Source organism: Galleria mellonella, unplaced genomic scaffold (assembly GCF_026898425.1).
Source record: "Galleria mellonella isolate WM207_F2 unplaced genomic scaffold, CSIRO_AGI_GalMel_v1 utg643, whole genome shotgun sequence".
NCBI classification, from domain to species: Eukaryota; Metazoa; Arthropoda; class Insecta; order Lepidoptera; family Pyralidae; genus Galleria; species Galleria mellonella.
The window spans coordinates 1,233,080-1,246,568 of NW_026442135.1; the positions used below are offsets into that span (position 1 = coordinate 1,233,080).

At 32.7% G+C, this 13,489-nt stretch overlaps 2 protein-coding genes across 2 annotated transcripts; one reads left to right on the plus strand and one right to left on the minus strand.

The window, feature by feature from the left end:
* Nucleotides 1–5,395: 5,395 nt before the first annotated feature.
* Nucleotides 5,396–6,486, minus strand: LOC128201913 (uncharacterized). Its single transcript, XM_052900295.1, has 2 exons — nucleotides 6,326–6,486; nucleotides 5,396–6,231 (listed from the first exon to the last, which is right to left on the minus strand). Exons 1-2 carry the CDS (start codon nucleotides 6,437–6,439, stop codon nucleotides 5,740–5,742), a joined length of 606 nt encoding a protein of 201 aa, XP_052756255.1. The 5' UTR covers nucleotides 6,440–6,486; the 3' UTR covers nucleotides 5,396–5,739.
* A 2,781-nt stretch (nucleotides 6,487–9,267) lies between these two features.
* On the plus strand, nucleotides 9,268–11,920 carry LOC113511089 (uncharacterized). Its single transcript, XM_026894674.3, has 2 exons — nucleotides 9,268–9,392; nucleotides 11,734–11,920. Exons 1-2 carry the CDS (start codon nucleotides 9,268–9,270, stop codon nucleotides 11,918–11,920), a joined length of 312 nt encoding a protein of 103 aa, XP_026750475.2.
* Nucleotides 11,921–13,489: the final 1,569 nt, after the last annotated feature.

Here is a 13,489-nt window from a genome sequence, read left to right on the forward strand (position 1 = left end):
GATGGCCTAGATTTTTCTGATGACGACGATGTCGCTGATCCAACATATGACTTCCAGCCAAACGAGCTTGAAAGTTTTGATGAGGAATCAGAGGAGCCACAAGACTTGGAAAATGAAGTTCAGTCTGCCACCACCCTAGAAACTACATCCATAAATACTCACGTCAGTAGTACTGTAATCCAAGACCAGCCAGCGATTCTCTTAGTGCTAGTTCTAGAGAGCCCCCAAGTACATCTAATCGTGTGCCTAGGACTAATACCATATGGAAAACGAAAAATCTGAACTTGAATGAGGACCAACTACATTTTCATGGATCTGATGCGTTACCTCCAGAAATACTTTAGCTAGATACTACATTTGAGGTATTTACATATTTGTTTACTGAAGATATTATCGACTGGATAAAAGATCAGACTAATTTATACTCTGTCCAGAAAAATGCTAACAAACCCGTAAATGTGACTAGTCAAGAGATACGCCAATTTATTGGTATTGTTTATGACATGTCAATAGTGCGTATTCCATTGGTATTCGATGAGAATGTTCTAGCAGATATAGTAAATGTAAGGCTTTTTTGTTCATTTTCTTGTATACATTCTGTCACGTTATGAAATTTTATTTTAATATCTATTTAACTTTATTATTTCAGATTCAAGATAAAAATACAAGTACAGTATAATCATTTAGCGATAAGTGTATACAAGTGAAACTGAAAACAGAAAAATAATTTTCCTTTTCTTTTAAAAGTTTATCAATACTTAGGCTGTTCTTTAGATAAAAAAGATATCAGACGGTTTTTCCTGTATTCGAGCGGTAAAAGTATATAATATTTACTGTTTATTCGATGCGGCTCATATGTTGAAATTAGCAAAAAATACTTTAGCAGATTTTACTTTAAAATCCGAGCAAGCAGTATATCATTGGAATATGTTCGAAAATTAAATGACGTGCAAGAGAACGAAGGTTTGAAATTTTCAAACAAATTATGTAGTTATCATTTTAATTACAGAAATAAAAAAATGAATACAAAATTAGCAGCTCAGGTGATAAGCTGACGCTGTTGATTTTTTAAGGGTATGTATCTGTTGCTGCTTATAGGGGAAACCCGGTTAAAACGGGTACCCCGCCTAAAACAAGTAGGCAATGCGACGTTAAAATCTCAAGCGGCCATATTTCGCGAGGCGATTAAGGTAATTGCCCAGCTAAAGGATATTGCACTGGCAGTCTTAGCTGGCTTAAATTTCTGGACCATGGTAGAAAATTGTATAAAACTATTGGTACTTGTAACAGATAATATTTTCAAACTTGAAGACAATGGAATACTTATAAATGAAGTTTATATGGCCTTCAAAAATATTTAGTCTACATTTAATTTTGCATTTCCGGATATATCCATTCTAAATGAGCATCACAAACAAGATATCATAAATGCTGTAATTAGGCGAACATATAATTGTTTGAAACTCATTCATTATGCTGCATATTTATTAGATCCAAGCTCGCAAGGCATTGGATTAGAAGAATACGAAGTGGATGCCATGGAGTTTATACACGACGTGAGCCAATCGCTTAATATTGACGTTGGTGTTAGAGCTAAACAGGGTTTATAGAGCAAACCAATTATATGGAAGCATGTCGTCGAAATGAAACCGGTAGTTTGGTGGAGAGGACTATGCAGGTCCAAATTGCTGAATAGGGTTGCAGTACGTATTTTAACTACTCCCTGTACTTCAGCAGCCACTGAACGATCTTTAAGCACGCATGCGCATATACATAGTCACAAACGAAATAGATTGACTACAGACAGGGCAGTAAAAATATATTTTTTAACGTATAATTGGAACCTGTTACACAAACATAAAGATGATATCAATGACGATGATAACGAGTCGTTATCTACACCCAAGCAATTGTCAAGTCCATTGGGTAGCCCAATAAATGAAGAATGACCTTCAACATCTCGTGGAAATACACAAGAAATAGAATTATGCAATATTAATAATATATTTAATGAACATGACAGTAGCGACAGTGACTACAAATTTTAAATCGTAAAAAAACACTTGTAAGTTTTGTAATAAATAATTGTTAGTATCTCTCGTTTTTTTTTTGGTCAAATATTCTTAAAAGTTTCAACAAAGATACTGTCTGCAATTAAGTAACATTCCATCACAATGCTCAGAAAAAAATCTTATGATAAATTGAAATGATGAGAGGAAATTGAAGCATTACTGGATATTCTCTTATTTTCTGGAGTTAGTATGAGAAATGGTCGGTTGAATGCCAAAGATCTATTTAGAACTGATGGCGTCACCTAAGATTTTCCGATTGACCATGAGCTGGAGTCGATTTTACGTGTTAATATGTATAAAATACACACAATATTATTAATAGTTTTGGGAACTACTTAATTGGGGTTTATTAAAATTAAATTATAACATGACGATTTTTACTGGGAGGACCCCATCCAAAGAATTTGCCACAGACTTCAGATAGTATAGTTACGCCAGTGTACGGATTATTTTTTATAATCTCTATCTGCTTAAGGGTACATATGGTACACTTTCTCAATCAATCAGATCGTGTTCCTTACTGATGTTTTTTTTATTCATTGCAAAATTCAATATGCCTAGAGTATATAAAACAAGAGAAGGTGTATAAAAAAGAGTACCAAACGATAAAGATATCTTGTGATCGGATGTGAATGATTTTATCGCAGGTAATGATATTCGTGGTACTTCAAAAATATACGGATTAGAAGTTATGACACTAAGAAGGTACATTAGGGAGCGAAAAAATTCTACAACTGATGACATTGACTACATTCCAAATTATCGACAGTCACAATTTTTTCGGCTATGGAAGAAAACGTATTTGTTAATTATTTAATAAGGGTTAGTAAATTATATCACTGATTAATACCAAAAAATGTACAACAGCTCACATTTCAATAAATTACTAAAAATAAAAAGAAAATACCACTAAAATGGTCTTATAATGACAAAACAAACTACAATTGGTTCTATAGTATTGAGCTTCTATAGAACTCCTGACAACACTCCTGAACAGAGTTGCTGAAGCTTGTCTCGCGGCACGGCGTTTAACAGACATAACATATGCGTTTTTATACGCATTCAATTCAAGACTGCAATAAAAAAATCATAGTTACTGTGATGAGGAAAGCTATAAGAACTATCTAAGAAAAAAAATGCAATCTGATCAGCAGTCGTATTATGAACTTTTAAAAAACCAGTCAAGTTCCAGGCAATTCACTTTACGGCCGTAAACTGCTTTGTTCTTTTTCGTATTATGACTTACAAAAAACAATCCGACTTCTGCCTGAATAATTTGTCTATGGCTGGTTATTCATTTACACTCCATTCGTTCAGAAACAACACAAGAATTTTTACGGGAAGTTACGGTTTTTATGTTCACATAGTTTTGACATGGTAGTGGTTAAATAAATATAACGAAAATGCAATTATTACGATACATTATTAGATAGATAAATTTACGTTATTAATTAAAATATTCTCGTTATCTTTTTGAACGTTTCGAATTATATCTTAGAATGCATTTCGTGCACATTTTCGAACGTAGCTACATGACGTTGTTGATCCACTTAAAATTCCGCGCCGAATCCACTTGAATATGAATTTTTTGAAATGGAGTTTGAAACTGTGAAACTATTTCATTACTTGGCTGCATTCCAAATAGTTCGAAGTCTGTCACTTAATTTTTACAAAATATTTTTTGTGTTTATCAACAAGAAAAATATATATCATGGCGTAAGTGTTTTTAGTGTTATTCTACATATATTGTGTGCTAAAAAAATGCTATATTAAATTAATGTAAGACTTAATTATTTTAATTAAATCGCAGATCAACTTCTGCTGAAAATTCTCACACACGTCGTCGCGTAACGTACCGGCAGTTAGAAATTCTGTGGGAATTTTTAAATACCAATAAGGACGTGGCTGTCGGTTTTAATAAATCTGCCTAAGCGCGAGAATACGCAAAACGTATGTGGGAAGAAGTCGCAGAAGCATTAAATTCATTGGGAGAAGGAGCTTTTAAAGACTGGAAAGGATGGTCAAATGTAAGTATTACAAAAACTTTTTGTTTTTAATTTTTAATAACAAATTATAATCAACTTATATAATATCAAAAATATATTTACAGTATTGGGTGGATTATAAAGCTAATCTAAAAAGAAGAGTTGCTGCAGTACGTCTATCTCAAAACCGTACTGGAGGTGGACCTTCGAATGTTCCACCCTTGGATGCACTAGAACAAAAGTTCTTGAGCATTTTAGGGACAGGTTTCGGTTCGGGCTTGAGTAATGTACAAGTCGACCCATTTCCAAACGTAAGTAAATTGTAGGAATTTTTAATATAAATTCTGTGTTCACAATAAGTCTCTTGCAAAGTAGGTAAAGAAAAGTAGAGTACCAGAGGCTTCTATGCTTTATATAATTTTATGATTCATCTCATGCACATAAATTAGTTTTAGAGAGTAAACTTTTAATTCATATCTACCATCTGTAAGTCATAATAAATATTTATTCTTTCTTCTAAATGCCTGACACTTTCTGCCTATTTGATATTTTATTTATTTCATTTGGAAGCATACTATCTTAAGTAATTAACAATATTTAACCCATAAAAGCCTGATTTTTTAAATCAAATTAAAAAAATATAAGTGTATCCTTTACTGTGTTTACTAATGGGGAAAAATAGTAAAAAAATTCAAAACGATATTTTTATATATTTATTTTGAAAAAAACATGTGGTAACATGTAAACAGCCAAATATTAAAATAAAATCGATTGTAGGTGCCCAATATGATTTATAATACCGGTATGAAATTTGAAACTTCATGTATTTAAGGGTTAAGAAATACAATTACAATAATAGCTTCCTTTATTAACATATGACCCTGACCGAAATTACCATAAATTATTCAATATTATAATTATATATAGAATAAATTGCATAGAAATGAAAATAAATTTATATTATTTTCAGATACCAAGTACTAGTGGCACTGCATTGAGATCAGAACCTCTGGACACCGACTCTGATGCAGTAATGATTGAGATCACTGCATCAGAGTCAGAGTCCAGAGGAGACATACATATAGCAACTATAGACACACAAAACACAGGAACTGAAGAGCTTCCACATCCTCAAGTAGAACTCGAAGTTCCTACAGAAGCCCCTCCACGCCCCGTCTCGCCCGACACGACGTAGACCAAGACAACAGAGAACTGTTAGTATGGAGACAGCAAGGAATGCTTTAATAGATATCGCAAGGTCACGACTACAAGAACAGAGAAGACAGACAGCTATTATGGAGCAAATGCTCAATACATTAAATAGGATAGCTGAATCAATTAACAGGTAAAACAACAACATTATTTCAGGATTTTCATTGTATTATTTTTTAAATATATTATTTTTTACATATTTTATTTATCTAAGAGAATATTTGGTGTTTATTACAAATTTATGGAGAACATACAGTAGACATATAAAAACTCAAACAATATTTCTGTTTTGTTATATCAACTAAAATTCTATGAATAATAATAGACTTTTTATCAAAGTAATATAATTAATTATATTAAAAATGCAATTAGAAGTAATGAAATAAACTATTTATATAATACATTTAAAATTATTGTTCTGTCTATAAACGAAATAATGCTAAGAACTATAATGCCTAATGTCTACCACTTTAGACATTATAGTGCTTCTCAGAGTAATCTATATTTTTTTTATTTGTAGAAGCTCGAGAACTCCAGAGGCGAGAAACGAGGGCGCGCCTGGCAGCTAAACCTTCATTTAATTCTGCACTTGAAGACTGAGACAGATCATGGTGAGTATGATGGAGCTGCATTGTGCCCTCTGATGTAGCATATTCATCAGTGAGTGTTGGTGCTGGTATTTTAGACTTTACCGTCATATTATGCAATACCACACAAGCATTCACTATAGATGCTGCCACCTCTGGGGCATAATGACGTACAGTGTGTACAAGCAGGCAACGGAATCTAGCTTTCAAGAGTCCAATTGTCCTCTCAATCACATTTCTTGTCCTCACATGTACACTGGTGTAATGTGCTTCTTGTGACCCTGGGACAGTATTTGTAATGGGAGTCATTATATACTTTCTAAGAGCATATCCTGAAAGGAGCATGTTAATAATAATATTAAAAAAAAAAAATCTTTAATTACAAAAAGTATTAAAGTTCTAAAATCAGTAATGAGTAAACACAATTTTAATATTTTTATAATACAAATCAATTCTCACCAAGTAATCAAATGGACTCATTTCTGCTTAACTGTTCTAAATGCTGTCTTAGGGGATGATTTGTCCAAATGAAGGAGTCATGAGTAGCTCCTCCATAGCTGGCATCCACACTTATAATTTCCATGTCAGCATTACTAATCTAAAATGTTTTTTTTTTCAGATTAATAACATGACAGAAGAACATAAATCTTAAGTTATTAAAATTGTATATGAAATAAGTATATTAGTCAAATATTTAATTATAAGTGTGATGTAAATTATATTTATTTATTAGGAGTACAAATAAGTTTCCGCCGTTTTATTGTGGATGGCGCGGCACGGAGTTTCGGTTAGCTTTCGCAGATGATAACCGGCTTAAAAAATAGTTTCGACATTCAAGACCAACATAACCTATTAATATTATTGATTTGATATTGGTAAAATATAATTTTTATAACTTGAAAATGTCAAAATTTGAGCCAAATAAGCGTCATTTGCGGGAAATATTAATTTACTTCTTTAATTTAAAGAAATCTGCTGCTAAGGCGCATCAATTGCTCGTAGAAGCATATGGTGAGGGTGCTTTGAGTGAGAGAACGTGTCGAGAGTGGTTTCAAAAGTTTAAAAACGGTGATTTCGACGTAGAAGACAAAGATCGCAGTGGAAGGCCAAAAATTTACGAGGATGCAGAATTGGAGGAATTATTGGAGGAGGATTCATCTCAAACACAAAAAGAACTTGCTCTAACATTAGAAGTCACTCAGCAAGCAGTCTCACATCGTTTAAAATCATTAGGAATGATTCATAAACAAGGAAATTGGGTTCCGTACGAATTAAAGCCGAGAGATATTGAACGCCGATTATGCTTAAGTGAAATGCTGCTAGCTAGACATAAAAAAAGGGTTTTTTACATCGTATCGTAACTGGTGATGAGAAGTGGATACATTATGACAATCCAAAAAGAAAAAAATCATGGGGATTACCTGGCCACGCGTCAACATCAACAGCAAAACCGAATATTCACGGAAAAAAACTTATGCTGTGTATTTGGTGGGATCAGCTAGGTGTAGTGTATTATGAGTTGCTTAATCCGAGCGAAACAATTACTGGAGCCCTCTATCGAACACAATTGATGAGATTGAGCCGAGCTCTGAAAGAAAAACGCCCTCAATACTATTCTAGACACGAAAAAATTATTCTTCTGCATGACAATGCTCGTCCACATGTTGCGGCTCCCGTAAAAAAGTACTTGGAAACACTTGATTGGGAAGTGTTACCCCACCCGCCGTATTCACCAGACATTGCACCGTCCGATTATCACCTGTTTCGGTCCATGGCACATGCTCTGACGACGCAGCGGTTTACATCTTATGAGGATACCAAAAATTGGGTTGATTCGTGGATAGCCTCAAAAGACAAGGAGTTCTTCAGACGTGGAATTCGAATGCTGCCTGAGAGATGGGAAAAAGTGGTTGCAAGTGATGGGCAATATTTTATATAAATCTATATTACCGTTCTTCTATAATAAATATTTAATTTGTGTTAAAAAACGGCGGAAACTTATTTGTACTCCTAATACTTTAATCAAATCGCAGATCAACGTCTGCTGAAAATTCTCACACACGTCGTCGCGTAACGTATCGGCAGTTAGAAATTCTGTGGGAATTTTTAAATAGCAATAAGGATGTGGCTGTGGGTTTTAATAAATCTGCCCAAACGCGAGAATATGCAAAACGTATGTGGGAAGGAGTCGCAGAAGCTTTGAATTCGTTGGGAGAAGGAGCTTTTAAAGACTAGAAAGGATGGACAAATGTAAGTATTACAAAAACAATAAATAACAAATTATAATCAACTTATACAATATCAAAAAGATATTTACAGTATTGGGTGGATTATAAAGCTAATCTAAAAAGAAGAGTTGCTGCAGTACGTCTGTCTCAAAACCGTACTGGAGGTGGACCTTCGAATGTTCCACCCTTGGATGCACTAGAACAAAAGTTCTTGAGCATTTTAGGGACAGGTTTCGGTTCCGGCTTAAGTAATGTACAAGTCGACCCATTTTCAAACGTATATAATTGTAGGAAATTTTAATATAAATTCTGTGTTCACAATAAGTCTCTTGCAAAGTAGGTAAAGAAAAGTAGAGTACCAGAGGCTTCTATGCTTTATATAATTCTATGATTCATCTCATGCACATAAATCAGTTTTAGAGAGTAAACTTTTACTTCATATATACCATCTGTAAGTCATAATAAATATTTATTCTTCCTCCTATGGTAAATGCCTGACACTTTCTGGCTATTTGATATTTATTTCATTTGGAAGCATACTATCTTAATTAATTAACAATATTTAACCCTTAAAAGCCTAATTTTTAAATCAAATTAAAAAATATAAGTGTATCCTTTACTGTGTTTACTAATGGGGAAAAATAGTAAAAAAATTCAAAACGATATTTTTATATATTTATTTTGAAAAAAACATGTGGTAACATGTAAACAGCCAAATATTAAAATAAAATCGATTGTAGGTGCCCAATATGATTTATAATACCGGTATGAAATTTGAAACTTCATGTATTTAAGGGTTAAGAAATACAATTACAATAATAGCTTCCTTTATTAACATATGACCCTGACCGAAATTACCATAAATTATTCAATATTATAATTATATATAGAATAAATTGCATAGAAATGAAAATAAATTTATATTATTTTCAGATACCAAGTACTAGTGGCACTGCATTGAGATCAGAACCTCTGGACACCGACTCTGATGCAGTAATGATTGAGATCACTGCATCAGAGTCAGAGTCCAGAGGAGACATACATATAGCAACTATAGACACACAAAACACAGGAACTGAAGAGCTTCCACATCCTCAAGTAGAACTCGAAGTTCCTACAGAAGCCCCTCCACGCCCCGTCTCGCCCGACACGACGTAGACCAAGACAACAGAGAACTGTTAGTATGGAGACAGCAAGGAATACTTTAATAGATGTCGCAAGGTCACGACTACAAGAACAGAGAAGACAGACAGCTATTATGGAGCAAATGCTCAATACATTAAATAGTATAGCTGAATCAATTAACAGGTAAAACAACAACATTATTTCAGTATTTTCATTGTATTATTTTAAATTTTGAAATAAATCGCCACTTTTCCAAAATTTTCGTTTTCCTTTTGTAGGTTAAGTAGTTATCGGACTGCCCTCATACATTGGCTCTCCCTATACGGCTGTGTAATTCGCATAGTAGAACAGTGGAATGCACTTCAGCAAAAACATCTCTTAGAACATAACCCTAGCCATTAGGCGATTTTTTTACATGAAAGTTTCGAATATAAACAAATAAAGCTCTACTTTTTATTTTTAGATTATATTTTGCATATAGTCAACAAGTTAAACATAATTTTTCAAGGTAATGCATGTGTTGTGCATACTTTTTATCGGGATTTGACTGACATGTTTAAAACAATATTAAGTTGCTACGTAAAAAGCAACTACATTCGTGCCACTTATTGTAGACATAGATTGTAATAGTAATATAAATTTTGTAGAATTACATGAGATATACTTATGTATAAAACTATCTAATGAAATAGCGCTGTTTACAAATTAACCAAGTAACAGTAGTATCGTAATTAGAGACTTTTTAAAAAGGTGTCAAAGCTTTTTGATAGAGGTATGTACTCAAATGTCGATTTTCCATTAATGAAAAAATATTTTCCGAGTTACGTTTCATAGGTCTACAAATAGCAGCTTATGAAAATTTTACATCTCTTATTTCAGCATTATGAACAGGTTTCCGAACATTACTCCAAATGATACAGTAAGACAATTGATTGACGAGGAATATCGTCAAATTAAGTACTAAGTAAGTAATTCAGACGTACAAAATCTGATGTGTGATTCTAGTAGTAGTGCTAGTGCTGTAAATGTTGAACAGTTTCGGAGCAAATTAAGTTGTATTGTTAACAGTAAAAATGTTCCCAAGTACAAAAATTTAACTAACTTTGTAAAATATCAAATGTGCATACCCATTTCTAAAACACTGAATGCGAAAGAAATTTTTCAAAAATTAATCATACAAAAACTATATACAGAAATAGGTTTCTAGCTAAACATATAGCGTGCCTGTTGTATGTTAAGCAAGGTCTAAGTGAAGGGAGTGTAGGTTGTGTCTCATTGGACTCATCGAAAGATATGGTAAAAAATAATCCATCGAATACTATATAAAACTTATTGTAAATATTTATTAGTATTTTAATATATCTGTATAATGAAGGTGGTATAATGTAATTGGTAAAATTAAAAAAAAAAGTAATTGATAATGTTTTAATTAAATTTTTCCTCTTCTACTTTTTTATTTTTATTTTAGTACATTTTTAGTATAATTCAGTATGTGTTTTGGTATTATTTAGTACTGGCACCTTGTAGTTTTAGTAGATCAGACTAGCTAGTCAGACTTTCGGATTATGTCACGTCTCTCTTTATAGATACATAAAAAAAAGAAAAATAATGAAAGATTAAGAGTTGGTTATGTTAAGCCTAGACAAGTATTTACTTCTAGTTTCCTTACTTCCTATAGAAGTAGAGAAACTAACTTACCAATGTGGTGTGCAGCTTAGTGCTAAAAACATTCCTCCTTCTTGGAATCAAAATAACATGGCTGGTACTGACTGGTTCCAAAATTTTATGCGCAGAAATTCACATTTATCTTTAAGGACACCAGAAGCGACGTCTTTAAGTCGAACGACGTCTTTCAATAAGCCTAACGTTAATTCATTCTTTGAAATATATCAACGACTTCTCCAAAAATGTCATTTTAATGCTTCTCGAATATGGAACATTGATAAAACAAGGGTCACAACAGTTTAAAAACGTAATAAAATAGAAACTACTCGTGGCTAAAAGCAAATTGGAGCTATCACATCGGTTGAGAAGACAACTCTTGTAATTTTATCACACCGATGTTCGTTTTTTCCCAAGCTTAAATATTCTGAAATGTTTATTCATGGTAGACCTCCACATTGCATTGGTGCTGTTAATTTCTCCGGATGGATGACCGAAAAAGAATTTAAAAATTTTATGGACCATTTTATCAAACATGCAAAATCCACCAAGAAAGAGTCAGTTCTGTTGCTACTTCATAACCATAGAAAATAATGTCATCATGTTATCGTTTCCTTCGTACTACTCCCACAATTTGCAACCTTTAGACATAAGAGTGAACGGCCCTTTTAAAAATTACACAAATAGGACACAGACAGCATGAATGCAAAACAATCCGGGGAAAATAATGAAAATATATGACAACCCCGGTATTGTGAAAGAGTCGTTACCTTTTATAGTATAAAAGTAAGCATGTGTATACATAACTAATTTATACATTTTGGAATTATATGGTATATGGAATTGGTTTTGTTGTTATTAGCTCCACGCCGTCGTTTAACTGCACCACGACGACGCTTACTCCGGCGCTCACTTCCTTCACAACGGCAGTCTCAACTGAGAAGTCTTACAGAGAGATTTGTCGCCATAGAAGAGCGCCGAGTAGAGACGGAAAGGATCTTGGCAGAGAACTAGCGAGCCTTAGTTCAAGCCTTACAACAAATGAGTGAAGCATGGCTAAGGCAAAGTCAATCTCTATCAGATTTAGTTCAAAAAATAAATCTTTGGTAAAGTATTTTTATTTCAACTTAATTTATTTATTCATTTAGAATAAGAATATTTTTTTAAGTAACAAATGTTTTTGAATACTACTATTTATGATTCCACCACCCATTCGGAATGCAATTTCAGCTGAGAAGAACAGGCAAGAAACTCAATTGTTGCTTTTTTAAACAAAAGGAAATTTTACAATTGAAATTTGTATAAATACAGACAGTGAAGCAGCACAAGTCATTTACTATTAACTTAATTTATGTAATTAAACATCATTAAACCTATTATCTAGTCATTAGTCATTATAACATAAATATATCATGTAATATTAACAATCAAAAAGTACACAATTTCAATGAAACAATCATAAATATGAAACTGAATAATAAAGTAAATAAGTTTGTATAAATGATATTTATATATATTCCATACTGCATACTAATATTATAAAAGCAATAGCATGTCTGCTTGTTTAAATTTAATTTGCTGTACTATGAAATAGATGTACATTTTACTACATATTATTAATGTGGGATTGGATGTTTCTAGAAAGGAATAGTAATGAGAGTAAAGATGATGGGTGAGAGAGATGCATGATACAAGTACGATTGGTCGACGAATGAATGAAGCAAGATGGCGTTACGATTCGAAGCCTGTAAAAGAGCTGTGGAGCGAATAAATTTATAAAAATTGAATATAGTCTGATTTTCCGCCCACGACTTCCCACATTAATATTTAATGTACGATTAGACAAAAAAGTAACAATAAAAATGGAAAGTATGTAATATAAAGTACAAAAAAACATAATTGTCTTGAGACTACTGAATTTTCTTTCCTGCTTCTTAGTTCTGTGAGATGGTAGGTATAGATGAATATGCATATCACAAATAACACAGCAATTTTAACAAGCTTTTGATATTATTGAGAGTCCAAGGGTTTACACTATTAGAAGGGTTCTAGAGTCACGTGAAAAAAAAAAGAAAATATTTTCTTTTTCATTACATTTTTATTTAATAACCATATCATAAGGGTCTTAAGTTTTACAATCATGATTATGAAAGAGATTATTATTTTTGTCAGCCTGAACTGTATTAGTAATTTAACCGTTTTAGTGCCATTGATTTTTACTCATATCTGTTTAAAAATGCTAAATAAATCTTTGTCGTGTTAATGTCATCTAAAAAAACTGTATCTCCTCCAAAAATTATCCAATTTTAATATTTTTTTTTTACAGCAAGCTAAACAGCGACTGATTTCATGAGCGCTATGACGCTCGTGGCACTTTTAGTTGCAATGCGCACGAGCGCGATGGCGCTCGTCGGCACTCAAAGGGTTTATTTAACAACAATAAATTGACATGAATAAGTAACTTATTGCATGGGTAATTGAGTCAAATTGAGTAGTTTATAATATTTAAACACTTATTTATACATCATATTTTGTGGGAATCTTATATATTTTTGGGCAATATTTATATTGTTTAATGCATCTACAACTTGATGAATTACTCTGAATGCTGATGGTTG